Source organism: Erpetoichthys calabaricus, chromosome 5 (assembly GCF_900747795.2).
Source record: "Erpetoichthys calabaricus chromosome 5, fErpCal1.3, whole genome shotgun sequence".
Classification (NCBI taxonomy): domain Eukaryota; kingdom Metazoa; phylum Chordata; class Cladistia; order Polypteriformes; family Polypteridae; genus Erpetoichthys; species Erpetoichthys calabaricus.
The window spans coordinates 173,480,523-173,507,551 of NC_041398.2; the positions used below are offsets into that span (position 1 = coordinate 173,480,523).

At 37.3% G+C, this 27,029-nt stretch overlaps 1 protein-coding gene across 4 annotated transcripts in view; it reads left to right on the forward strand.

Annotated features, from left to right (window-relative positions):
• The window catches only part of LOC114652063 (macrophage scavenger receptor types I and II-like), a 74,552-nt gene that overhangs the window by 43,744 nt on the left and 3,779 nt on the right, over positions 1 to 27,029 (forward strand). For all 4 annotated transcript variants that reach the window (XM_028802236.2, XM_028802235.2, XM_051927821.1 and 1 more), the window contains 7 exons: positions 2,336 to 2,522; positions 11,605 to 11,676; positions 13,167 to 13,193; positions 14,645 to 14,689; positions 15,740 to 15,760; positions 20,588 to 20,608; positions 22,825 to 23,004. In XM_028802236.2, the coding sequence (XP_028658069.1) occupies positions 2,336 to 2,522; positions 11,605 to 11,676; positions 13,167 to 13,193; positions 14,645 to 14,689; positions 15,740 to 15,760; positions 20,588 to 20,608; positions 22,825 to 23,004 (553 nt within the window). The remainder of the gene's footprint in view (positions 1 to 2,335; positions 2,523 to 11,604; positions 11,677 to 13,166; positions 13,194 to 14,644; positions 14,690 to 15,739; positions 15,761 to 20,587; positions 20,609 to 22,824; positions 23,005 to 27,029) is intronic.

Here is a 27,029-nt window from a genome sequence, read left to right on the forward strand (position 1 = left end):
GTCCGCCTGTCTGTGTCTGGGCCAGTCACCACAATATATATATATATTTTTTAAATGCTGTGGAATGTTTGGATGTTGATTTGTAATTTTTTTTTTTATATACCCTAAATCTCAAACACATCTCTTTCTTCTTTTCCCATACAACATGGCATTTCATTCTAAAACAAAAAGAAAGTATAGCTATCATAAATAAATGTGTTTACCTGACACAATAATGTATGAATGAGTACACATATTCAGTAATTTTTTAATCCATACAAGGCAGACAGCTAAGATAAAAACACATATTAAAATTTAAGTAGTGTTATATGCACCCATTAATTAAATGTCACTTGAAAGTCTAACAAGTGTGCTTGATGTGTTGAGTTGATTCAACTGGAGGTGTTTTAATTAATAAGGCTTAGCTTTTGACTTTAGTTGGGTTAGTAATATGAAACTTTTTCAGGTTAATATTTTGATTTAACTTTAAAGTGTATGTGTTGTAAACATATTTTTTATATTATACTTTAAATAGAAACTCCCATGTTGAATTTACTTTTAAAGTGAAAGACAAAGTTTCCTTTATTTTCTTAAATAAATCCAATAATAATTTTTTACTGCACAAAATGAATATACAGCTATAAAACCTGACACAAAGTTACAGTAATGTTATTAAAATGTTATTAATATATCCATTGATTTTTTTACCACAGTTACAGAAAGTCAAAATTAGCAGCAATAAAGAGATAACCAGAACCAGTAGGAAAAGAGACTCCCTTCAAGTGTAAGGCATATGCAAACCACTCAGATTTCTCCAAATTGTGTACCCCATGTCTAATTGGGCATCACATAAAGATTTACTTTTAACTTTACTCTGCTTTCACTTGAATGGAAGAATCCAAATTATTACCAACAGTCACTGAAAGAAATAAGTACTAAACTGTTACATGATGGACACTAATCTTCAAAGGATGTTCAAATCACTGCTGGCTTGTACATAAGGTAGTGTCTCAGTTTCACCAATATACAGAACACGGACATTTTTAAGTTGTCAGAAAAATTCTATAAATATAAGAAAGATGATCATTTGCTTAATACACCGTAATTATAGTCTCCCTAAATACAGTGATTTAGATGCAGCGAGTGTCTCATCAGTTTCTCAGACGCATTGAATTTTGTTGCAGCAGCACAGTTACCAATTTCTTTCGCTACTTCAACGACGTTTAATTTAAAACCAGCTTCATATTTTCTTCCAATCGAACGCTCCATCGTAGATAAGGGATACTCTTACAATAAAGGTGTATGAGGGTGTGAGATACAAAAAACACAAATCAGTACAAAAATTGCTTCGGAATAGTTCGGGTATTACCGTGTGGTCACGTAGGTACAACAGAAAGTGAGAGAGAGAGGGGTTAGGAGCACACGCTGATACAGCACAGTGCTGCACCAACATAAAAAAAAGGCAGGGTGCTCCGTGGTTATTCTTTCAGGTGGGCATTAGAATATCCTAATTCCTTGTACCAATAGTGTGAGTTTTCTGCATTCGAATTATATGACTGACATTATAAAATACCAGAAATTATACTGTAAAATCAAGTCCCAACTTATCCACGGGAGAACTTATCCGCAAGTATATACGTTACTTTTAGTGCCAGCTATCCTAGCACAGTGCTATTCACCTCGCTTACTTAGCATCTAACTATGTAGACATTTTTTATAAATGAATTAAGACTGTCAAAGTGAAAATGTAGAGTGAGCTTTGAAGTAATGCTTTGAATTTTCACAGATACAGTACAATTTAACCCTTATATAAAATGAGCTCCTACACATAAACAAACACAAAGTCATTTAAGTAGCATGAAAGTGTTTTTATCTTAAAAAATAAAATAAAAGAACTATTCACATAGGTCAAATGAATTTAAATGAGGGTGTCTACCCATATAGATAGATAGATAGATAGATAGATAGATAGATAGATAGATAGATAGATAGATAGATAGATAGATAGATAGATAGATACTTTATTGATCCCCAAGGGGAAAATTCATTAAAATACGTTAAAAATATAATGTAATTATTGGCATTGGTAGGTTTTGGTAGGCTCTTTACCTTAAATAATGTTTTCCATTATAATATGCTTATCATAAGCACACAGAATTCAATTAAAATTATAATATGAACTAAAAACTATGTTTGTTACTAGCCTTTTCATATTTGTATACTATTCTATACTAACTATTCTATAAAATTAGTGCTAATCTACTTAGGCCGTTTTAAAAATGGAAAATGTCTAAACACATGCTTTTAGAATGTATGTTCCTATTTTGAATTAAGTAAAATACAATATTTTCAACAGAATATTTCTTGGCTGACAGCAAATTTAGAAAATGTGTCCACGGCGATCAATTTACTGGTAGAAGAGCAAGCCATTATTACTCTGAAACTGAATAGAGAACTTACTATTCTAAATAATATTACTGAAGACCTAAGATTGAAAGAATGGGAGCATTCTCAGACACTAAAGGACATAAAGGCAATTGAAGGTATGTCTTTGTTCATATATATAAAATATTTCCTATATATTGTGGATGCATTCTTGTCATTATAATATATCTACTGGCAAAATGATAATGGTGCAAAAAAAGCAAGTACCTAATTTTGACCTAATCTAACAAGAAACATAACTGGTAATTTTATTGTGATGTATGTTTTTGAGGTTTTCACATGCATTATTAAATGTAGCCTGAAAAATACATTAGTTGAATTCATTTCCCAATGTTACTCCTCATAGACTATTACATTTTCACAATCTCCTTTATTCTGATGATCGCTGTTCTTTAAAGTTAGTGTGCTACATGACCTTCTTTATAATGTCTTTCATTCAATTACAGCATGAAATGCAATGTTTTGGTTAGTTGAAAATCCTTTCGAAAAAGAGATTTAATAATAAGTCATGTTGTTCCCATTTTTTTGTATTTTTTTCCTGTCCTAGTTTTGCTGTTAAACTACAGTGACTATATGCCTCACATTTACTCAAGAAACCTGCATCATGAGGTTTTCAAAAATTATTCTAAATGACTTTAAGTTAAGTGAAAAATAATACATCAATAACTGAATATGACCAGTTCTCAATTTAGGACTCTGTCAAATTTAACTGGGAGCGTGCAGTATAAGATCATACGGTATTAATACATATTATTACATGTTAGGTAAAACATCTGTGTTCTTGAGACTGCTTTTATTGCAGCCCAAATACTGAGCATATGTTTATTCATTATATGCCTAACAATTTATAGAGCCATACTTAAGAAGCATTTTCTTCTCTATTTTTTTTTCAAAATGAATAAAATGACTTTTTTCCATTGCCTGTATTTTTTACTTCTATGGCTACAAAGATCATTTAACATACTATACCTGTTAAAGACTTCAAGCAGCAGGAGATCTGAGTTAGTATTTCAGAGATTTATGCAAGTTGCTGATGTGACAGTTTCAGTCCGTACAGAAGCACTGATAGCATTTCAATAACTTGTACTGGAGATATTTTTTGTCATCAGAAGTGACTATCAGACACGTAAAAGAGGAAAATAACCTCTCTTAAGGTAAATTTGAAATAATTGGTTAATCAATAACTGAGGAAGCAAAGAGTGGTTCTGTTTCAAGATCAATGATTTCAAAAATTCACCAGTAGTTTTTAAATTCCAAATACAATAATGTAGGTGCTTTGTATTTTATGCAAACACTAAAAAAGAGTTTACTGTTTTCCATGCTCTGTTCATCTGATCTGGTAGATTGAAGATAAATCCATCCATTTTCCAACCCGCTGAATCCGAACACAGGGTCATGGGGGTCTGCTGGAGCCAATCCCAGCCAACACAGGGCACAAGGCAGGAACCAATCCCAGGCAGGGTGCCAACCCACCGCAGGACACACACAAACACACCCACACTAGGGCCAATTTAGAATCGACAATCCACCTAACCTGCATGTCTTTGGACTGTGGGAGGAAACCGGAGTGCCCGGAGGAAACCCACGCAGACACGGGGAGAACATGCAAACTCCACGCAGGAAGGACCCGGGAAGCGAACCCAGGTCCCCAGATCTCCCAACTGCGAGGCAGCAGCACTACCCACTGCGCCACCATGCCGCCCGATTGAAGATAAATGATGTAGAAAATTCACTACTGCTTTTTAAAATTCACAGTTTCTTTTATAGTATGCTGAATTTAAGATATACAACGAAAATGTAACTTTTCTAAAAAAAATTCCTTGATTAATAAGTGTAATAAATTTCAAATAAATGTGAGTTGCCTTATTTGATACATACAGACAAAACAATAACATTTTGCATTTTATATAAACTCACCTAAATCAGACATATGAAAATATGTAACACATTACATCTGTGCACACATGGAAGATGCAGCACATTTTCACAAAAAAGTAAATTAATAGGTGTGACTGTCCGGGTTGTATACACGCTCCCTAATTGCTTCCGGGAGCTTTGCCAAACTCGAAACAGATCAATAATCATGTACCGAGATGAGCTGGGGAAATGAGGACAAACACTGTCTGCTAGGGGTTGGTGCAAAAATGTGTCAGGTGCTGTTATTTAACATCAAATCCAAATCAATCACTGTTCAAACAGTGCAGTGTATTAAAACAATAAATCCAATAAAAATCCAAGTGAAAGTGGAGGTTAAAAATCCATAATAACCAACCCATTAAAAACTGAGGTTAAAATCCTCAGAAGAAGTCTGGCCAGAAGTGGTCTTCATGGAAGAGTTGCAGCCAAAAAGCCATACTTCCGACGTGGAAACAAGGCAAGAGCGACTCAAGTATGCACGAAAACATAGGAACTGGGGTGCAGAAAAATGGCAGCAGGTGCTCTGGACTGATGAGTCAAAATTTGAAATATTTGGCTGTAGCAGAAGGCAGTTTGTTCATCGAAGGGCTGGAGAGCGGTACAATAATGAGTGTCTGCAGGCAACAGTGAAAGCATGGTGGAGGTTCCTTGAACGTTTGGGGCTGCATTTCTGCAAATGGAGTTGGAGATTTGGTCAGGATTAATGGTGTTCTCAATGCTGAGAAATACAGGCAGATACTTATCCATCATGCAATACCATCAGGGAGGCATATGATTGGCCCCAAATTTATTCTGCAGCAGGACAACGACCCCAAACATACAGCCAAAGTCATTAAGAACTATCTTCAGCGTAAAGAAGAACAAGAAGTCCTGGAAGTGATGGTATGGCCCCCACAGAGCCATGATCTGAACATCATCGAGTGTGTCTGGGATTACATGAAGAGACAGAAGGATGTGAGGAAGCCTACATCCACAGAAGATCTGTGATTAGTTCTCCAAGATGTTTGGAACAACCTACCAGCCGAGTTCCTTCAAAAACTGTGTGCAAGTGTACCTAGAAGAATTGATGCTGTTTTGAAGGCAAAGGGTGGTCACACCAAATATTGATTTGATTTAGATTTCTTTTGTTCATTCACTGCATTTTATTGACTGATGAAAATAAATGATTAACACTTCCATTTTTGAAAGCATTCTTTGTTTACAGCATTTTTTCACACCTGCCTAAAACTTTGGCACAGTACTGTATGTCTGTTTTTTTTTTGGACATCATAGACGATAAGGTGCATACTAATTCAGCGTGAGCAGGAACACTCAATATAACTGAATAAAAAAAAAATCAAGTGACGGTGAGATACGAAGAAGGCAGATTCCCCAGCGTTTGTGTGTCAGCTTTAATCCCTCCAGATGAGGTTATGTCCAGTTCCATTGTCTCAAAACACCACCAACATCTCCAGTTATTCCCAGTTTCAAATAAAAACTAACAGCATCAGATCCCTGGGTGGGGGGGCGGTAGTATGTATCGTGATTGTGATTTAGAGAGAATAAAAGTGAAAAAAACCGGTAACTTTTACAAGTCCTATAAATGTACACCGTGTGTTACAGATGCCAACCAAGTGTATGTGTGTACTGTATAATATTAACAATAAGAGCAGCTCACTACTGAAAACGGCAAATACAGGAGTGAGTCAGGCTCGAACCGAGGACTCTTGATTACAAGTCAGCAAATCTTACCGCTATGCCACAGAAGCTGTTGCCTTTTCCTTGAATCTCTTGTGAAAGTGTTTACTTTAGGCTTCATACATTACAGCAGTGCTCCGCAACCGGTGTGCCACGGCACACTGGTGTGCCTTGAGCCGATACAGGTGTGACGCGGTCAAATAAGACAATTTTCTAACTAAATAATATTTCAATGGTCCTCCTTAGAAACACAATAACGAGAATACGTGCAATGAAATATTCGCGTAAATAGCCTTTTAAAGGTTTCATAATTTTATGTGTCATTTCTCTGAAATAATAAATCCCATCGCCTGTCGCCTAAGACGTAGGCCCTACGTAGTCGCAAGACAACTCCGTAGTACGCTTTGATAGGCAGAGCGCTCCGTACCCTCACATAGATTCAATTCAAGCCGACGTATTAGTCGTGCTACGTCGCATTCACTTGTCTTGCGTCAGTAGTTATCATTCATTACTATTAGTTGTGTTGCTGAATTGTGTACGGTTAATGTTCTTCGTGTGATTCATATTTAGTTTTATACCCCTTTAAATATGGATACATTTTTACGTGGAAAAGATTCGTCTTCACGTACAGATGATGAAGAACCCAGCACAAGTGTTGCAAAAAAAAAAACAACAAAATTGTGAAAAGGAAGTACAACGAAGACTACATTCGATATGGATTCTCGTGGTGTGGTGACGAAACGGCTGCAAAGCCACAATGCATCATTTGCGGCGATCAGCTATCAAACGAGGCAATGGCACCCAGTAAACTAAATCGCCATCTAAATTCAAACCATCCCAGTTACGCCAAAAAAGACAAACAACTCTTGTGTTAATTAAAAATGATAAGCGGTCATGCTTAAAAGATCTTGACCAAGAACTTCGGGTTGCGCTGTCAAATATTGAGCCGAATATAAAACTTTTGTGTTCATTGAAACAAGCTAAGGTATCACATTAATCAGTCATTATGTTATAATTATTAAGATTGCATAAAAGTAAATATAGTATAGTTTTTTATGTATGTATACTTATAATAAATGTATACATATAATAAAAAATGAAAAATTATTGTAAAATTCGTGTATTAAATTAATATCTATATATCAGTGGCGTAGCTGGAGTTCATGTTGTCCAGGGGGGTGAAAAATTTGACACCCCAACGCTGAAAGAAAATTTTTTTTGCGCCTCCTCAAGGAACAAAAAAAAAAGGAAAGTACCGTAGTTTGGACGCCCCTAAATAGCTGGAGCTCGGAGCGGACCAAGCCCAAACCCCCCCCCCCCCCCCCCCCAGCTACGGCACTGCTATATATTTTGGCTTTTGATGTGCCGCGGAATTCTAGGAAGAACTTTGGTGTGTCGTAGGTGAGAAAAGGTTGCGGAGCACTGCATTACAGTATATAGTTTATGTCTACATTTTGTCATTTACAGTGCATCCGGAAAGTATTCACCGCGCATCACTTTTTCCACATTTTGTTATGTTACAGCCTTATTCCAAAATGGATTAAATTCATTTTTTTCCTCACAATTCTACACACAACACCCCATAATGACAACATGAAAAAGTTTACTTGAGATTTTTGCAAATTTATTAAAAATAAAAAAATTGAGAAAGCACATGTACATAAGTATTCACAGCCTTTGCCATGAAGCTCAAAATTGAGCTCAGGTGCATCCTGTTTCCCCTGATCATCCTTGAGATGTTTCTGCAGCTTAATTGGAGTCCACCTGTGGTAAATTCAGTTGATTGGACATGATTTGGAAAGGCACACACCTGTCTATATAAGGTCCCACAGTTGACAGTTCATGTCAGAGCACAAACCAAGCATGAAGTCAAAGGAATTGTCTGTAGACCTCCGAGACAGGATTGTCTCGAGGCACAAATCTGGGGAAGGTTTCAGAAAAATTTCTGCTGTTTTGAAGGTCCCAATGAGCACAGTGGCCTCCATCATCCGTAAGTGGAAGAAGTTCGAAACCATCAGGACTCTTCCTAGAGCTGGCCGGCCATCTAAACTGAGCGATCGGGGGAGAAGGGCCTTAGTCAGGGAGGTGACCAAGAACCCGATGGTCACTCTGTCACAGCTCCAGAGGTCCTCTGTGGAGAGAGGAGAACCTTCCAGAAGGACAACCATCTCTGCAGCAATCCACCAATCAGGCCTGTATGGTAGAATGGCCAGACAGAAGCCACTACTTAGTAAAAGGCACATGGCAGCCTGCCTGGAGTTTGCCAAAAGGCAGCTGAAGGACTCTCAGACCATGAGAAAGAAAATTCTCTGGTCTGATGAGACAAAGATTGAACTCTTTGGTGTGAATGCCAGGCGTCATGTTTGGAGGAAACCAGGCACCACTCATCACCAAGCCAATACCATCCCTACAGTGAAGCATGGTGGTGGCAGCATCATGCTGTGGGGATGTTTTTCAGCAGCAGGGACTGGGAGACTAGTCAGGATAAAGGGAAAGATGACTGCAGCAATGTACAGAGACATCTTGGATGAAAACCTGCTCCAGAGCGCTCTTGACCTCAGACTGGGGCGACGGTTCATCTTTCAGCAGGACAACGACACCTAAGCACACAGCCAAGATATCAAAGGATTGGCTTCAGGACAACTCTGTGAATGTCCTTGAGTGGCCCAGCCAGAGCCCAGACTTGAATCCAATTGAACATCTCTGGAGAGATCTTAAAATGGCTGTGCACCAACGCTTCCCATCCAACCTGATGGAGCCTGAGAGGTGCTGCAAAGAGGAATGGGCGAAACTGGCCAAGGATAGGTGTGCCAAGCTTGTGGCATCATATTCAACAAGACTTGAGGCTGTAATTGCTGCCAAAGGTGCATTGACAAAGTATTGAGCAAAGGCCGTAAATACTTATGTACATGTGATTTCTCAGTTTTTTTATTTTTAATAAATTTGCAAAAACCTCAAGTAAACTTTTTTCACGTTGTCATTATGGGGTGTTGTGTGTAGAATTCTGAGGAAAAAAATGAATTTAATCCATTTTGGAATAAGGCTGTAACATAACAAAATGTGGAAAAAGTGATGCACTGTACTACTAAAATATGAAAAACGTTTCTATTTTAAAAATGTGTTTACACAGATTACTGTAGAAATGGAACACACATGAAATACTTGTGTTCCAAATAACGATCTATTATTTCCACTCTAAAACTCCACGTCACTCCCAGATAATCAATCAAGGCATGAGCTGGGAGAAGTTCGTGCACGTTCTAAGTCGGTGGGGGGAAGGAATAGCCGGCTGCTAGCAGCTTGTCTTTATCGGCACATTTAGAGGACAAAAGACGCTGGCAGTGCAAATGGATTTAAGGTGGGCCGGATCTACGAGTTTTTCTGTAGACTCTGGTAATTCTAGTGTTAAGGGGAGTCTCTTAAGAAATGAGTTCACTACAGAAATGACCAATGGCCTTTTTAAAAGCTGTTCCCCAAATCTTTCTTCAAATTTTAGTCTTACAAAAAAAGTTAGTGATTCATTGTTATCCTAGAAAGCATGGGCAATTGAATGAGGTGTTTAGCTGAATGGATACAACATATATTTTAACTTGTATTTTTCTTTTCACTTTACAACTGCTTCTACAAAAACAAAGAGATCAGAGTAACTGTTGGTCAACAATCAGGGTAGTTTGGATTGTACTGTATAGCCATAAAAAGTGGATTTCCGCAACTTCTTTAAAACTTTTGAAAGTAGCTTCTCTGTGCAATGCTGATGTCCCAGTAAGATTTTTAAGAAGCTTGTACAGAAGGAAGCATTTTTTTTCTTAGAATAGCAGTAACATTACACTATATTTCAGTTAAATATATTATTTTTCTTCTTGAGAATGTATATCAATTGCCTGTGCTATGTTGAGTATGTTATAGTCCTCACATTTGTGTAGGCTGTAGTGTCCATTTTCTCTATGTTTTACAACAATGAATTGAAAGGGGATCTGAAGTACTGATAATACATATATTAAGACATTGTTATGAATGAAGATAATTGTTTAATAATTGAGAGAACTTGCAGTGTCTATCTCAGCTGTGTCTTCACTGCACCAGGTCCTCCAGCAGGTTCTGCCCTTAATAATTTTAACAAATGGACGAAATCAACAGCAGGGGTAGTACTTACTCAAACAGTGTAAGGATCAATCTTCTTAAGTGTCTGTACTTCTTCTGGAGTATTTCTATCTATTGACTGCGCTAAGCCAATTATACTACTGTGGCAGTTGAGGCATTTTGCTTGACTGAGATACTGGTGATACTGCGAATGACCACAGCCTCATGAATATTCAAGTTTGCTTTGGAGTCCTTGTTTGTGGAGAAGTATGGTCTCTTCTAATAGTACTTATCTTCAAGCATATCAAATGTTTCCAGGAAGTAGTTCCCATTCTGGGGTAAAATGTGACTTATTGTGGGTAGGACTTTCATTCCTTTAAATGGATAGCAACATTAGCAGACCACTTGTTTACTTTCTTTGGCTGCATTTGTCTGTCTCATTTTTTCATGCAGAATATCAACGTACTTCTTGCCAAAACTGGTAGCTGTCTTTACGTATGCTCAGTGTTGTATGTCTGCATCTCCTCACCTATTTAATGGCTAGGCGACAATACTACCTTTTGAGGAAATTGATGGTGTTCAAATAGGGAAATTTTGCAATAAGTGCACTAAAAAGGGCACAGTTTAGTTTAAATTGACCAAAAATTATTTATTATTTAAACCTCTCAGTTATAGCAGCTGGCAGTATGATATGATTCATTTTCAGCCTAGAAAACTCTTTGAATGTTATTGACAAAATGTGGATTTAGGTCCACGATATGACATCTTCTGGCTGAATAAAGGTTGGTCATAAATTAATCTGGCTTGTGATCTTGGTATTGGCAAAGATTACTGCTTCTCTCCAGTTGAACTGTGAACCTTTCTGTGTTAAGATGAATCTTGGCTATTGTGAAGCTCCAGGTCAGTAGGGACTGTCATGGCGAAAGATGACTGTGTTGCAGGCTACTGTAGATATAACTGACTTTTCTTGTGTAAAGGGTGGATCAAAACTGATAAACAAAAAAGCTCGTAACACCCTTTAAACAGGACCAATTTTAGTTGTTTAAAAAGGTAAGAGAGAGTTAAGATAAAGATCACAAACAAGATAAGGGCAAAACTAAAAGAAAAACTCTACGAAAATGTTTTACCACTGATCAAGTTGGAGCTTTTTGACGCCAGTTAACCTTCCACGTTAAACTTCCTCAAACATTTTCCCAAAAAAGACTATTTTTATTATTTCCTGAAATTACTTTTGTTCTTCACAAAAACCCAACAATATGCTTTATGTGTCCATGTGCAAGTGCTCATGAAGTAACATCACCCACAATTTCTGCTTCAGCAACAAACAATAGCCAAAACACCAACAAAGCAAGATAATTGAAGACTAAGTAAACAATAATAATAATAATAATAATAATAATAAAAAGTTGTATTCACTAATTTGAAAAGACAGTGTTAGACAGTGACAATATATTAAATCACTGAATACCACCATTGTGAAACCTGGTAATAACTGTCCATCTGCAGGTCCTCCAGGCCCAAAAGGAGAGAAAGGGGATAGAGGAGACAGAGGTTTTCCTGGAGTTATGGGACCCCCAGGTATGTAAATGGCATTTTTATTAACATGGTATCCTGAATACAATAACATTTACTGCTTGTGCTCCATACATATTATGTAGAGAAATTAAAATGATATATTTAAGGATTTCTTTATTTAATTTTCACCTAGAATAAATTGTATGGTTTATTTCATTATATTATTTAAAAGTTTAGATTTTATCAAACCATTGATAACCATTTTAATACAAATAACTAGATAATAACAAAATATATATTACACTCAATAGTTTAAGCATGTGTGCCATTTAAGTATTTTCTTCAGAAGTACTTAACATAAAGTTAATGTCCTTGCAAAACACTTAACTTTTTGTGTTTTTATATTAATAAAACTTATACAGTCTTTTATCTGTTTAGAATTTCATTGTAGGCATCAGAAAAAATAAATAATGTTGGAGAGTTCATATAAAATGGTATTGCATGAATTTGAATGAATAATCCTGATTTAATTTTCATCACAATAGACATGAAATACTTTCTGTTTGAGCCAAATTAATAGTCAGGTTCGGTTACAAAATAAACCTATGCAGAAAACCCTTTTGCATTTAAAATTATTAACTTTATTTTTACTTTGAATTCTTAGTAGGGGAATATTTGGAGGGGGGTGCTATAGGGAACACAGCTGAACTTAACTAGGGGTTTCCTGATACTTTTTCTTGCTTTGTCTCCCCCCATTTTATTGTATAGTTTGTATAAACGTAAAAAAGAAAATTTCATCATTATGATATATTAATAAAATGATACAAATGAATTTTGGGATGGGAGCAGAGCAATTTCACATACAAGTGAAACGAATGACTTGATTTTATGTAAAGCCAGTATTAACCAATTCACAATGCATCTGCAAGAAAAAAAAGATGAGTGAAAATTAATTACATGATGACAAATTTTAAAGAATGTTTGAAGCCCAATATTTGTGGATTTTTAATTTTGCTGTGAAGCTGTATTTCTAACTATAAAAGTATTTGTCTATTTTCTTCCTTTATATATCGATAGTCTGGACTTTGTACAAAGGTCAAATTGCATTGATAGTTTAAAATCAAGATTTTGTGTATCATTTTAGGTTTTCAGTTTCCAACTGTTTGCGACAACACATAGTGTTTCTAGTCTCATCTTGTCAGTTTTTCTAGTGTGCTTTAGTGTGTCCTCCCATTGTCTTTTAATGCAATTTAGGATCTGAATATATGTGGTGCAAGTCAGCTAAATATGTAATGCACAGAAAAGCATTTTATAGAAATTAAATATAAAAGTGTACATTTTTGTAACATTATATTTGTTATTTCATCAAACGAATAATGTGTGGGGACAAGAAAACAGCTGACAGTTTAATACATATTTAAATGGAATGTATTGTTATAGTATGTACACATTTTCTTCATAAAACTAATGATGGATTTCAATATTAATGAAATTTTTTCTGTTTATTAGGTAATCACTTTACTAAAATATGTCATTGCTGTTTTGTTTTTAAGGCAGTAAAGGTGATCCTGGACCTCCAGGTAAAGACATAAAAATAAAATGTTTATTATTAGAATGATGTTATTATTAGGTCAGCACTTCTATAGTGATTTTAGAGTATTTCCTAGAAATCAGAAAATTCCTTATGCATAATATTAATAATAATATTTTGAATATTAATATTGTGAACAGTTTGATTTGCAAACAGTTTCAAGTGAATTGTAAGCTACTATTGCTATTGTCTTTCAATTTACTTTTTTTACATTTCCTTTTCACATTGCACAGATGACTTAGCAAAAAAAATGTATTTTGTGTTAGGAATATATATTGAAAAATGCTATAATCAAACATGCATATCAAAAGTAAATTATATTTATTTTACCTTGCTTAAAAACTGTGCGATGAATCAAAAAAATGCTGATCCTACCATTGTTACAACTCTAAGAGGAAAAAGGAGTTGTCCGTGATGGCGGATAAGATAAGACAAGATAAGATACAATCTGATAAGAAAAGATAAGACACGATAAGAAAAGATAAGATACAATAAGATAAGACACGATTACAACGGCTACTTCAAATGAGGTTCGTGTTCAACTTAAAAGGAATGTGAAATAAGGGAGAGTGTGCAGTTGGACACAAAATTAGATTAAATACAAACTGCAAAATGTTTTCCAATTAGGTTGCAGAAAAGGATATCTGCCTGGCAGTCAACTAACAGTATCAAGAGTATCAATGAAACTTGGCAAGTTTGTTTATAAGTGACAATAGTTAAGCTTACTAATGTGCCATTTGTGGTGATGTCATCAGCATGTTACACCATGAGCAACAAAACTTAAACACACCAAAGGAAAGAAGGAAATACCCAAGTAAACAAGCAAAATCAAGTGGAGATATACCAAAAAGTCTGACAGGTGATTCAAAGGTAGTTGAGTAGCATTATTGGCATCCTTCAATGTTGTTTAGTGCCGGATTCCAGTTTGGAATAAGGAATGTTACACTGACAAAGACTCTCAAGTGTTTCACAGTGACAAACACAGAAATAAATAATCTAGACCATGTGGCTCTAAAGTGGCATTCTTTTCCAGAGACAGAATGGGCTTATCTAAGGAGAGTGGTAGAAAGAGATAAACGTCAAATACTCAATGGCAGTAATATTAAGAAAAGGAGAAAAAAAGAAGGGCAAAGTATGAGTATGAACAAAGCAAGTCATCTGACTTCACTGCTCCACAGAGAATTTCACAATTATTTTACTGAAGGGGTGAAGGCTTGCATTTCAAATAATATGTATTTCTATTTACAACTTTATACAACATTCAATGTTTCAATTTCTTGGAGGCCAAGAATAAAAAAATCCATTTTATATCCAAATTTAAGAATGTCATATTTATATTAAATGTTAATAAAATGTTTTGCTACAGTGATTTTTTTGTAGAATTCTTCTTCTCTTTGAATGTTCTGAAAATTTGTCAAAAAATTATAATTATTTATTTAGGTCCTCCTGGTATGAAAGGAGAAAAGGGGAACCCATGTATTAATGGTAAGTTTATAGAAATCATTAATGAGTATTTTATAGAAGCTCTACTATGCATCCATTGGCATAGCATCTGTAGTTGATTTCATTATGTTGGCAAGCTCCATTTCTGCAGTAGCCCCCTGTAGAATAAATGGGTTAATTTAAATGGATAAATGAACTTCACAAACTTTTGTTTAAATTTTTAGATTATATAAAGTACTCCTTAACAATCATTTCTTTAACTTTTTCCTTAGCGTTGTAGTTACTAATGATTAAAATTATGTGGAAGCTATTTAAGGTCATTCAGCCCATATTGCCAGTAAAGTTAATCGCCTCTCTCTTTCCTACATAATTGTGCTATATTTGTGATTTTTATCCCTTGTCAAGGGTTTATCACTTGATTTTTCCGTAGGGGGTTCTTTGATGTTTTTTTTAAGCTTTTATATTTAAAAATTTTAGTACTGTCGATTTCTTACATAATTTGATAAAAATGGAAACTACCTTCCACCACAAGCATTTACACACAACACTGTCCTAGATAGTTTATTTAATGCAAGATAAACCAGTAAAGAGCAGATTTTATACTAATTAATCTTTGTTTTAATAAGATTAATTATGAAATGAACTGTAAAAATATGATTGCATATGTATATATACACAGTATATTCAATATCAAATGTTTTTTTCATTTGAAAAAGCAATATTTTCACAGCATTTTACATGCTGCAAAATCAAAACATGTCTCTGATTTTGGTATCTGAAAAGTCTGTGCATACATTAGTTGATAACATGTTTTCTACTTTATATACTTTTTGGAATTAGTTGGTGGTCTGACATCCTAAATAAAGATTTAATTTGGTCAGTTAGGCAGAAACTGATTCTGAAAATGCCTAACATATGTTCTTCAGGCAATTCTTATGGTTTCCTGGCAGTCATGGGCTACAGATGACCTTTTTGCTCCAATATAATATAAAATGTCTACTGAATTACCATAGTGGTTATGTTTTAAGAATACAATCTCCATTACTGATATTTTAAAATTCATTTTTGTAATATGTCTTTTCATTTTTTAAGGGAATTCATCAGATACTGCAGGTAAGAAAGCAAACAAAAAATCATAAACTCTATTTCTGCTTTGTCGTTATCATTGTTACCATTAGTAAGGTTCAGGCTTTTTTTGGGGCATACCAATCATTGATTTTGTTTTACTAAAAAAAATCGACCGATTCCAATTTGTTTTCTTTAGTCTCTAACATTTGTTCTCTACTAAGCTCCTGCTTAACCAGCCAAATGAACTTTTCTTCAATATTAAAGTGGAAGTTTAATAATTAAAATTCAGACAATCGGTGTTATGTGTTTGTTCATTCTTTTAACAAAATTACATTCTGAAGTTTTCTTGTACAGTGACCATACAAAATGGTGAAATAAATAAAATCCCCTTAAAACTTTTTTAAACTAATAAACATGTATGAAAATATTTATCCATAATACACATGCCATAATTACAAGCCACGTGTTTATCAAGAAGATACATGCTATAAGCCTATTTATTAAGCAGTAAGGGCAAATTCTTATTTATCTTTTCTAATTAAAAATGTAATCTGCTGTACTAAACACAAGTTTGCACTAAATCCACACTCAGGCAAGGAGTGTCCATTTTAATTATAGGTCTGCAAACATTCTCTATTAACTTCTACCAAAGACACAGCTCTCTTTTCTTAATCTCTGCCGTTCCTCTCCATGCATGGCATGACTTCTCAGATTTTCTTTTCTCAGTTTATTACTCTAGTTTCAGAGCATCACTGATTATAAGTTTAAATTGACACATTCTTCACCCTGTTAAAGATGAGAATAAAAAGGATTTTGGACAATCCAAGATGTGAATAAAAGCTCCACTTCGATTACTGTTAGAAAAATGAGAAATTAAATTGTGCTTAATAAATTTAGTTACTTTAAGTTAAAAAGTATTCCAATTTAGTATTCCAGTTTAGCTTACCAAATGCATTTTGTGGGATTTTGGATTAATTATATAGCATAGCATTCTAAAACCTGCTTAATCCAATTTCAGGTGACCATGGTCCATGCCCATCCTGGCTGGAAAACATTTTGGCACCACTCACACATCCATTCAGGGCCAATTTAGGGACAAGGCTGCACATCTTTAGGGATGGGGCATGAAAACCAGAATACCTGGAGAACAAACCACATAAACATAATGTAGATTCCAAACGTACAATGACTCGGCTTAGGATCTGAATTTAGAGTGACCAATTCTTTGAAGCAGCAGCACTACCCACAATACCTAACACTACCCACCTGACTTTGGTTTAATAACTGCAATACTTTGAATACAATTAGAATCTGTGGTGGAACACTTTAGAATAATTCACAGTTGATTTTTCCCAATCATATCAGGCTTTAGAATACACTGTACCTACAGCATTCTGATTTTACTTGCTAACAAAAGGCCATTTCAATTGCATTCATGCAGTAAATTCATTTTGTATCACATGAAGTTTATGTAGAAGTGCAGACTGAAAATGTTCCACATGTAATATAGTTTGACAGCAACATTCCCATTTGTCCTTCAAAAAGATTCTATATTAATTTACAAACTATTTTGTGTCCATATGAATAGATGTTTTTAGGCTCAATGACATTTTTCCTTTGGCACAATCTTTAGTTAAGAAATCATATTTGGTATATCCTCATAAATGAAACTAATGAAAACAAATTTGTGAATTGATTTTTGCATCACAAGTTAATTTCTTCATAGTATTTCTATTGACCTTTGCTTTAACACTGCTTCTTTTCATTTAGTACAACTACATTTTGTTCAATGTACATTACTTTCATAATATATTTTAATATGATATTGTCCCATCAGAATATGACAGTTGGGCAATCCTTTTAGGAGGGTTCACGTGTCATATAAAACCATGCCATTTAGAAATAAGCAATGAGCCTCATGAGCCACAGTCTTTAAATCTCCTTCAAAATGTTATTATTTACTGTAGAAATTACACACATATTGCAGAATATATGACTTTAAAATATGTATTTTTGGATTGTAATTGAAAAGATTTAATAATCTTCAGTACACATTTAGTAATTCAACATTTTGATAAGTTACATGCTGATTTACATGGGAAAAGTAATTACTAGGGGAAAAAATAATTTGATCATTCAGGTTTTCACCTATACACCAGTTGGCAGCACCCCTGGGTAACGTCACCACTGCGGGTACCCATAGGGCATGATGGAGACTGTAGTGCTTTGGGTGAGCCTTGTTGGCTTCTGTGGGTGCTGCCAGGGGGCGCTGAGAGAATTTGTGAGCTCTACCTTTTTGGGATCCCAGGGTATCTGAAAGCACTCCCAAGCCACAGCATCAGGACACAAGAAGTGCTTCCAGGGTTTGCATAAAAGGAGCAGCCTCACTTCAGTGAGGGAGCCAGAGTTAGGAGGAGGAGGACAAAGCTTGCTATGAGGAGTGGGGGAGGCTAAATGAGGAAGATGACAACAGAAAGTTACAGAGTTTTAGAGTGCTTGGTGCATTGAACTGGACTGTGGTTGTGCTGTGGGAAACACTACTTGAGGGAAGAGTTTCCCTTGAATAAAAGCCTTTCTGTTGGCAACTTGTGTCCAAGTCTGTTTGTGTTGGGTGTTTGGGGAGCTGCAGTGCCCCCTGATGGCCACACAGTGTTGTCTCAAAGTTTAGGTACATTCTGAGCCATTCAGAAAATGGTGGAACCACTGTTTAATTATACACACACACACACACATTTATACACACACGCACGTTTATACACATATATATGCATAGAGGTCTGTTCTCAATCTGATATTTGGGTGGTTACCTACCAGGTAAAACTTGTGGTTGGTTGGCCGACATCTGCCACGCCCTCTCAGTTGTGAGAAGTAGATCACTGACATGATATATAGTACCTGCCAAATAAGCTATGCATGTAATACTCCGATCTACACCCTGTCAAGTAAGTGAACCAGCTAGCGTGGCACAACGTCATAGGATTTGCCTTGGGCGCTGATGTCAGAGGTTTGATCCCTGTAAGGGGAAGCAAAACTGTGTACACCCCATGAGCCGCAATTAGAATTTTAGATTGTGGTAGAAAAAGAGCAGAAAGAATGGTAATGTATGTCGAAAGAAATGAAAATGAACAAAAAAAAAACTGCATATAATGAAAATCAAGAGCAAAGAGAATCATCCAATCAATAAAAAAGAGAAAAATATCCCAGACAATATGCAAACAGAAATACAAAAAAGCAACATCTATATAATGAAAGTTAGAGGATAAAGTAATTCACAATATTTTTTTAATGAAGCATTAATGCGTTATTCAGCCTTAACCATTCCCCTCCACAATGCTTGCCCATTCATTACTTCTGCTGCACATATCCTCAACTTAGTTGGTTATAATGGCAAGGAAGAAAATCAAATTATCTAACCAATAACAATCAATTTCAGATCGCTATAAAAAAAAAGCGACAAGAGTTGATAGTGAATGTTGAAAAAAGAAAATTATCATAAAGAGCTGCATATAATAAAAATCAAGAACAAAGAGAATTGTCCAATAAACAAGAAAGAAAAAAGTATCACGAACAATATGCTAAAACAAATGCAAAAAGCAATGTTTATAGCATGTAAGATAGAGGATAAAGTAATTCATAATATTATTTTTGATGAGGTGTTAATGTGATTTAATTTTTTATTTACTTTATATTACATTTTCTTTTTTTACTTCTGCCTTTTTACTTGGATTTTTTGCTATGTTTTATTATTCCGTGGTATTTAAAATAGACAGCTCTAGTGAAATACTCAAGTAACTGATTTTCTATCTATGATTACTAAGGACCAAACCGTCTTCCTCCCGCACCCCACATACTCTTCTATCACTTTCTCTAACGGAAGGACGTCCCTATGCCCTTTGAGTGGCTGAAACAGCGTGTAGTGAGTGCAGAACCATGTTTTGGAAACATTAGGTGGATAACAAAAACCAACTCTAGGGGAGTCATTAATAGAGACTTGCACACTGAAAAATGAGATAAAAGAGCAGAACCACCCTGCCTTTTTGACAGAGTAAATGTACAAACTACCACTACACTCTTAAAAATAATGGATCCTTAATGGCATTTTATGGTTCTTTACTGAGTTGTGTGGTTCCACCATTTAATTCCGGGAGGTGTTCTTTGTGCTTTGAAAAATATTTCATAATATGCAGAAGAAACCTGAAATTTTTAATGTATGGTTGGCTATCTAGCAGGAAACTTAAGAGGTTAAGAAAACCTGCATTCCCATAGCAAGTCTTTTTAAAGTAAGGACTCATTGGTATGTAATGATAATGAACAGATGTTCTCATCTGTTCATGGATATTTACTATATGGAGCGTGTTTCAGATATAAACTAGGTTCTTTCAGGAACCCTTGTTTGTATGGGTCTTTTTGGAACCAAAAATGGTTCCCCTATGGCTTTGCTCTGAAGAACCACTCAAGCACATTTACTGTATCTTTAAGAGTGTAACTGGGCTAGAATTTGAATCCACAAATTTGTTTCAATCCCTGTAATTCTGCAGTAATTTTAATACCCCTTTTTTATACTTATGTTCTGTATTTATCATTAATACTATTCAATACTAACTAATACTACTAACAATTCACTGTCAGATATGCAACTAATTACTGCTTTAGTGAGTAATTTTTCATCTGTTGTACTATTTTTAAATTCATAAAAATACCAGTTCTTTAGTGTAAAGTATTTTTTCTAAATAACAAAGCAATACTAAGTCTGATTGTAAGACTTAAAATTTAAACTGAGAAATTTAATCTTTAAATAATATTTAACAGTGATATTAATGTTATTAATAGATGAGTGATATGGGCTCTAATGATCTTTCCATTTTCCTTAAGGCAATTCAACAACTGCTGCAGGTAAGAGAAATCAAAACTATTGCCATAAGAAACTTTAATGTAACAATAGCTATATAAATTTTATTATTTTACATGTTTAGAATAAGAATTTTTACCTTATGTTATACTCTATATTTCCAAACATATGCATTACAGGAGAAGTGTTATAACAATCATATTAGGTGTAATAGATTACAAATATTTTTTTATTAGGTGTAATGGATTGACACATATAGGGATGTTGTTTCAACTTTATACTAACTTCTGTCAAATAAAATAGGCATAATGCACTGAATCACAATCCTATCTGTAACATTTAAAAAGTGGCCATACTACTGTATTATGGTCCAAGTCCCGGGGTTAAAGTATCATAGAGAGAGAGAAGTTGGGCAGGGCAGGATGCAGATTAATGTCGTACTCAGGACGGAGCAATTGCAGGTTAAGGGTCTCTGGCAATTCCCATCACTGTTAAATTCTGTACAGGGTGGTCCAGATCTTATTATGCAACTGTTCGACTGATAATTGTCTCCCCGCCATTTTGCAATGCAGGGCAGGTGCTGCCATCTGTTGGCAACAAAAAGAATTTTAAGTGAAATCTCTATGTGTAGGGCAGGAGCTGTGAATTCTCTATGTAATAAACTTAATAAGTTACAGCATAATGAAAATTGCATAATTAGATCTGGACCACCCTATATTTAACAACTTTGCATGTACTGAAACACATTCGATCGCAATCACACTTGTATCTACATTAAGAAGCATCATGTAGGTTGCTAAATATATTATACTTTACCTTTTTTAAGTCAAAACTAATAAATCCTATGATGCATCGATAAGGTCTCTGCTTAAAAGTCATAAAGGTGATATTGCAGAGTGAGGCTCTGTTAATCAACTGAGATTAACAAAGCATATCCATGTGGCTTATGTTTTGGCAAAAGAAATGTGTCGGCTATATTTCTTGTGCAGGTGAGAGTCCTAATTTTGGCTGTTGGCAGATTAGTTCATTTAGACAGTCTTCTCTTTTGGCTTACCCATTAAATTTTTATGTACTTTAGAAATATGAACTTTGCCAATCTGTCAAGATCTGTGGCAGCAAAAGGTCCGTCTTTATGTAATGCGGTAATTATGTGAAGTGTTATTCTGCCTGAATGTTTCTGAATAAACTGAGCAAAATGTTGAGTTTAATTGCGGAGACATTTTCACAACATATTCTCACATATATTACTTAGCTGGATAGTACTGTCAACTATACCTTATGCGTATTTCCATTGTCATTTGATCTTTGCATACCAATTTAAAAAACATTTTTTTGCATGTTCTGTATTATGCTCAATTGCAGGATTAAGTCACACTTTGCAGAACACAGAACTGTGCCAAGTGTACTTTTCAGAACTGTAGTCTGCATGTTCTGCTGGCTGAATGGTTGGCTCAGTGGTACAATGGAAAGTGATGCTATCTCACAGCTCTAGGGTGGTTTGACTACTGTTTGTGTGGAATCTGCACATTTTCCCTGTGTCATCTGGGTTTTCTCCACCCACTTCTGTTTCCTTACAAATTTCAAAAATATATATCTATAAAGTTAAACTGTATCTGAATTGATTGTGGGTGTGGATGACATTTTAAAATAACTTTCATTAATAAATCATTTAAAGTGTTGTTATCATTTAATGTTTAACAAAGTTGTAGTTCATATAGATTCAAATAGTTTTCATTTTCATTAAATGTTAATTCAAATATTGATAATCTCATACAGTATAATACATCTTTACATATAATATATTTATCAATTGTGGATCTGGAAAGTTATTACATAGTGTTTCCTGTGTGTGTACATGAATTTGCCATGTGACTGACTAGAATTCATTTCAAGGTAAATTCCTTCATGGTTTGCACCCAGTGGTCGCAGAATAACTCCAGCTTCAAGCTGCAATGTGCAAAGCACTTTTAGAAAGCTGATGGATCAGTGAATCTACAGTATGTATGTTGACTGTGTCACTTCCAAGCTCTCATTCACTAATATTTTTAGACTTCTTGCTCTTAAAATATTTGACAGCATGATGTCTTAGCTTTTATTTTTACAAAAAAATGAGTTCTCATTATTTGAGTAAGTCCTGTGTCCACTGTAATATGATGGAAATTATATCTTTTTACAATGAATCAACATAATTTCCGAAGAGTAAAACTGCATTTCATGAATGTGTAATACAGTATTTATATTTATTATTTGTGTTAATCAGATAACATTCGACTTGTCAATGGGATAACACCAAATCAGGGAAGAGTGGAAGTACTTCACAATGGAATATGGGGAACTATCTGTGATGATAAATGGGATATTAATGATGGAATGGTTGTCTGCAGAATGCTTGGATACGGAACAGCTGTTAGAGCTGTCCAGAATGCTTATTATGGAAGAGGTAATTATAAACGATTATTTTTTAATTTTTACTTTAATTTTAGGATTTAATTCTCTGTTTTGCACGGAGTTTATAGTAGCTTGACAAATTGGGCATTAGGATTTTATTATGAAACTAGGAAAGGGAAAACACTTATTTATTAAAAACATAAATTGTTCAAATGATTGTTATTACCCATTACACAAATTATTGTCCCAGCTGCTAGAAACACTGGTTACACTAGTCTTGTAGTATGTCTTCGGTCTTTGGTAATAACAACCTAAACACAGTGTGATTTTTAAATTTCAAAAAATGGTCAAATGGCCAAAAATCCAAACATTTGCTTTAGGTAATGCTACACTATTGATGTGTTTCTAAAAGTGCACCATACATTCATAGACTACCCCCGCTAATTGTATTTTGAAACAGAAGAGCCTTCTCTAGTCCTCGTGGCTTCTTTGATGACATAAAATAGAGACAGAAATGAAGATCTATGAAAATTTAAGGTCAAGACAAATTGAGTACATCTACATCATCTTACCTCAACCTAGAAATTATAACTGATCATAGTAGATCAAATGTCAATGGCAATTACCTTAATATTATTTAATTATGCATTTATATGTTTGTTGCTTCTTCATTTATGTCACTGCCCATCCCCAGGGACCCCCATGGCTGCATCTTTTCATTTCAACAACTTTCACAATCAGTGTATAATTCTTACATTTAATTGATATCATTGTTTAGTAACCTGCCCTACCAATTCTTCTTCTTCTTTCGGCTGTTCCCATTAGGGGTTGCCACAGCGGATCATCATCTTCCATATCTTTCTGTCCTCTGCATCTTGCTCTGTTACACCCATCATCTGCATGTCCTCTCTCACCACATCCATAAACCTTCGCTTAGGCCTTCCTCTTTTTCTTTTCCCTGACAGCTCTATCCTTAGCATCCTTCTCCCAATATACCCAGCATCTCTCCTCTGCACATGTCCAAACTAACGCAATCTTGCCTCTCTGACTTTGTCTCCCAACCGTCCAACTTCAGCTGACCCTCTAATGTACTCATTTCTAATCCTATCCATCCTCGTCACTTCCTATGCAAATCTTAGCATCTTTAACTCTGCCACCTCCAGCTCTGTCTCTTGCTTTCTGGTCAGTGCCACCATCTCCAACCCATATATCATAGCTGGTCTCACTACCGTCCTGTAGACCTTCCCTTTCACTCTTGCTGATACCCGTCTGTCACAAATTACTCCTGACACTCTTCTCCACCCATTCCACCCTGCCTGCTCTCTTTTTTTCACCTCTCTTCCACAATTCCCATTACTCAGTACTGTTTATCCCAAGTATTTAAACTCATCCACCTTCGCCAACTCTACTCCATGCATCCTCACCATTCCACTGACCTCCCTCTCATTTACATACATGTATTCTGTCTTGTTCCTACTGACCTCCATTCCTCTCCTCTCTAGTGCATATCTCCACCTCTCCAGGGTCTCCTCATCCTGTTCCCTACTATCGCACTACAGATCACAATGTCATCAGCAAACATCATAGTCCACAGGGACTCCTGTCTAATCTCGTCTGTCAACCTGTCCATCACCATTGCAAATAAGATAGGGCTCAGAGCCGATCCCTGATGTAATCCCACCTCCACGTTGAATGCATCCGTCACTCCTACCTCAAACCTCACCACTGTCACACTTCCCTTGTACATATCCTGTACAACTCTTACATACTTCTCTGCCACTCCCGACTTCCTCATACAATACCACAGCTCCTCTCGAGGCACCCTTTTATATGCTTTCTCTAGGTCCACAAAGACGCAATGCAACTCCTTCTGGCCTTCTCTAAATTTCTCTATCAACATCCTCAGAGCAAACATTGCATCTGTGGTGCTCTTTCTTGGCATGAAACCATACTGCTGCTCATTAATCATCACCTCACTTCTTAACCTAGATTCTACTACTCTTTCCCATAACTTCATGCTGTGGCTCATCAATTTTATTCCCCTTTAGTTACTGCAGTCCTCCACGTCCCCCTTATTCTTAAATATCGGCACCAGTACACTTCTTCTCCACTCCTCAGGCATCCTATTACTTTCCAAAATTACACTAAACAATCTGGTGTGGAAGCCAGCCCTGACACAGACAGGCGGACATGTTGACGTCACCCAACACACGTTTATTTGTCATATTTACATTGCACAAACCCCCATATACTTTGCCAAAGTCCTGGCCAACACAATGCCTTTCTTTTTTCTTCAGGCCGCCTCTTTCCCTCTCCACCTGAGCTCTGTCCTTCTCCTCACCCAACTCCAGCCTTGAATAAAGGGGGGGCGGCCCCTTTTATAAGTACCCGGATGTGCTCCAGGTGTCTTCCGGCAATCTTCCACCGACACGCCCCAGTGTGGCGGAAGTGCCGGCTGCATCCCCGGAAGCACTCCGGGTGTCCCTGCTCATCTTCCCCCCAGCACTTCCGGGTGTGGCAGAAGTGCTGAGGTCCAGGGCTCCCAAGGCAGCTGGGCGCCCCCTGGCGGTGACCACGGGCCCCTACAGGGTTGAGCTTCAAAGCTCGGTACCCGTGGCCCCCAAAGCAACCAGGGCGGTCGCCCCCTCATGGTGGTCCTCCTGGGAGTCCCGGCTGGGTACCACCCCCAGCCGGCATGCCACAGTGCCCCACCGCCAGTGAAGACACGTCGGTCGGAGCGGCATGTCCCGCGAGGGCAGCTTATTCCCGAAGTGGGTCCTACTACTCGTCCAGGGTCCAATCCGGCACCCTGGAACTTGCCTCTTCGGCACCCCCCTCCGAGGTTTTCGTGCCCCTTTGGTTTGAGCCACTCACGCCTCCGTAGCCTCCGCCAGCTGTGGCAATGCCCCATCACCAGTGAAGAGTCCTCCGGTGAGGGCAGATCCCCAATGAAGCAGGTCCTACTGCACATCCGGGGTCCGGTCCTGCAACCAAAACAGAGAGAGGGGCAGAAGCGCTGCCTGGACGCCACCACCTGGCGTCCCTCTGTGCCGCGCACTGGCAGTGCTCCCCCCTCCTACCGGCACCCCGCGACTTGCCTTTTCGGCACCCCCTCCGTGGGTTCCGTGCCCATCTGAACGAAACCGACGGGTCCGCTCACACTTTTGTCTTCTCTGCTGACTCTGGGGCTTCCCTCTGCCTCCGCAGAGGGCGGCCCTTCTCCGGACATGAGTGACCTGCCTCACGTTCTCCCTTATCGGAGGAACCGGCATTCTCCCCTCGATTCCTCCCTTTTCTCTTGGACGCTATAACGGTTTGGGTCTGCCTATGGGAAAGGCACAGACCCTGTCCGGTTTGCGTCCCTACAGAGCGACGTGAGACCGCCGCGGTCTCGGGGAGTAGGGTGATAGGACCCAGGGCACTCATCAGCCCCTGTCCTGCCAGCCCTCTAGGTCTTTCTCCCCTCACCTCGCGCACAGCACTCACTGCCATGTAAACTGTCGGAGACCCCGCTACTCGGTTCCGTTCATGTATATCACGGGCCCCTTCGGTTGGATTTCCATTATGCTCTACAGGGTCAGCTCTACTCACCTTTCCCGCTGTACTTCTCCGGCCAAAGGATCCAGCATCGCGCCATTCTGCCACAGCGTCTGTAATTACGCAACCGCCTTCCGCTCTAGCTTCTGCAACTCCGCACGGAGAGTACTCAGCACCTGCGACAATAGCAAGGTGAGGAAATCAGCCGACGGTGAGCTTACCTGTCCGTCAGCAACACACATCGACTACTTCCTGTGGGCCTCTCTCTCCGGCCCAATCAGGTTGCTCCCCGGCACAAGACGGACATTCCTTGGTCAAGCCTCCATCCAATCATCGGCGGGCACACAAGATACACCGTCCAATCCCGTGCCTGTCACGGGGAGGGACTTCTGGTCCGCGGCCATTTTGGCTCTTTTCCTCCTGGTGCGGCAGCATACTGGACCTTTGAGTTGCAGCGTCTCCTTCCCAGCAGCTCTTGCTGCTGCCGCATCTGCAAAGCCCCGCAGATCAGCGCACGCCTGCCATCGACGCAGACCCGGG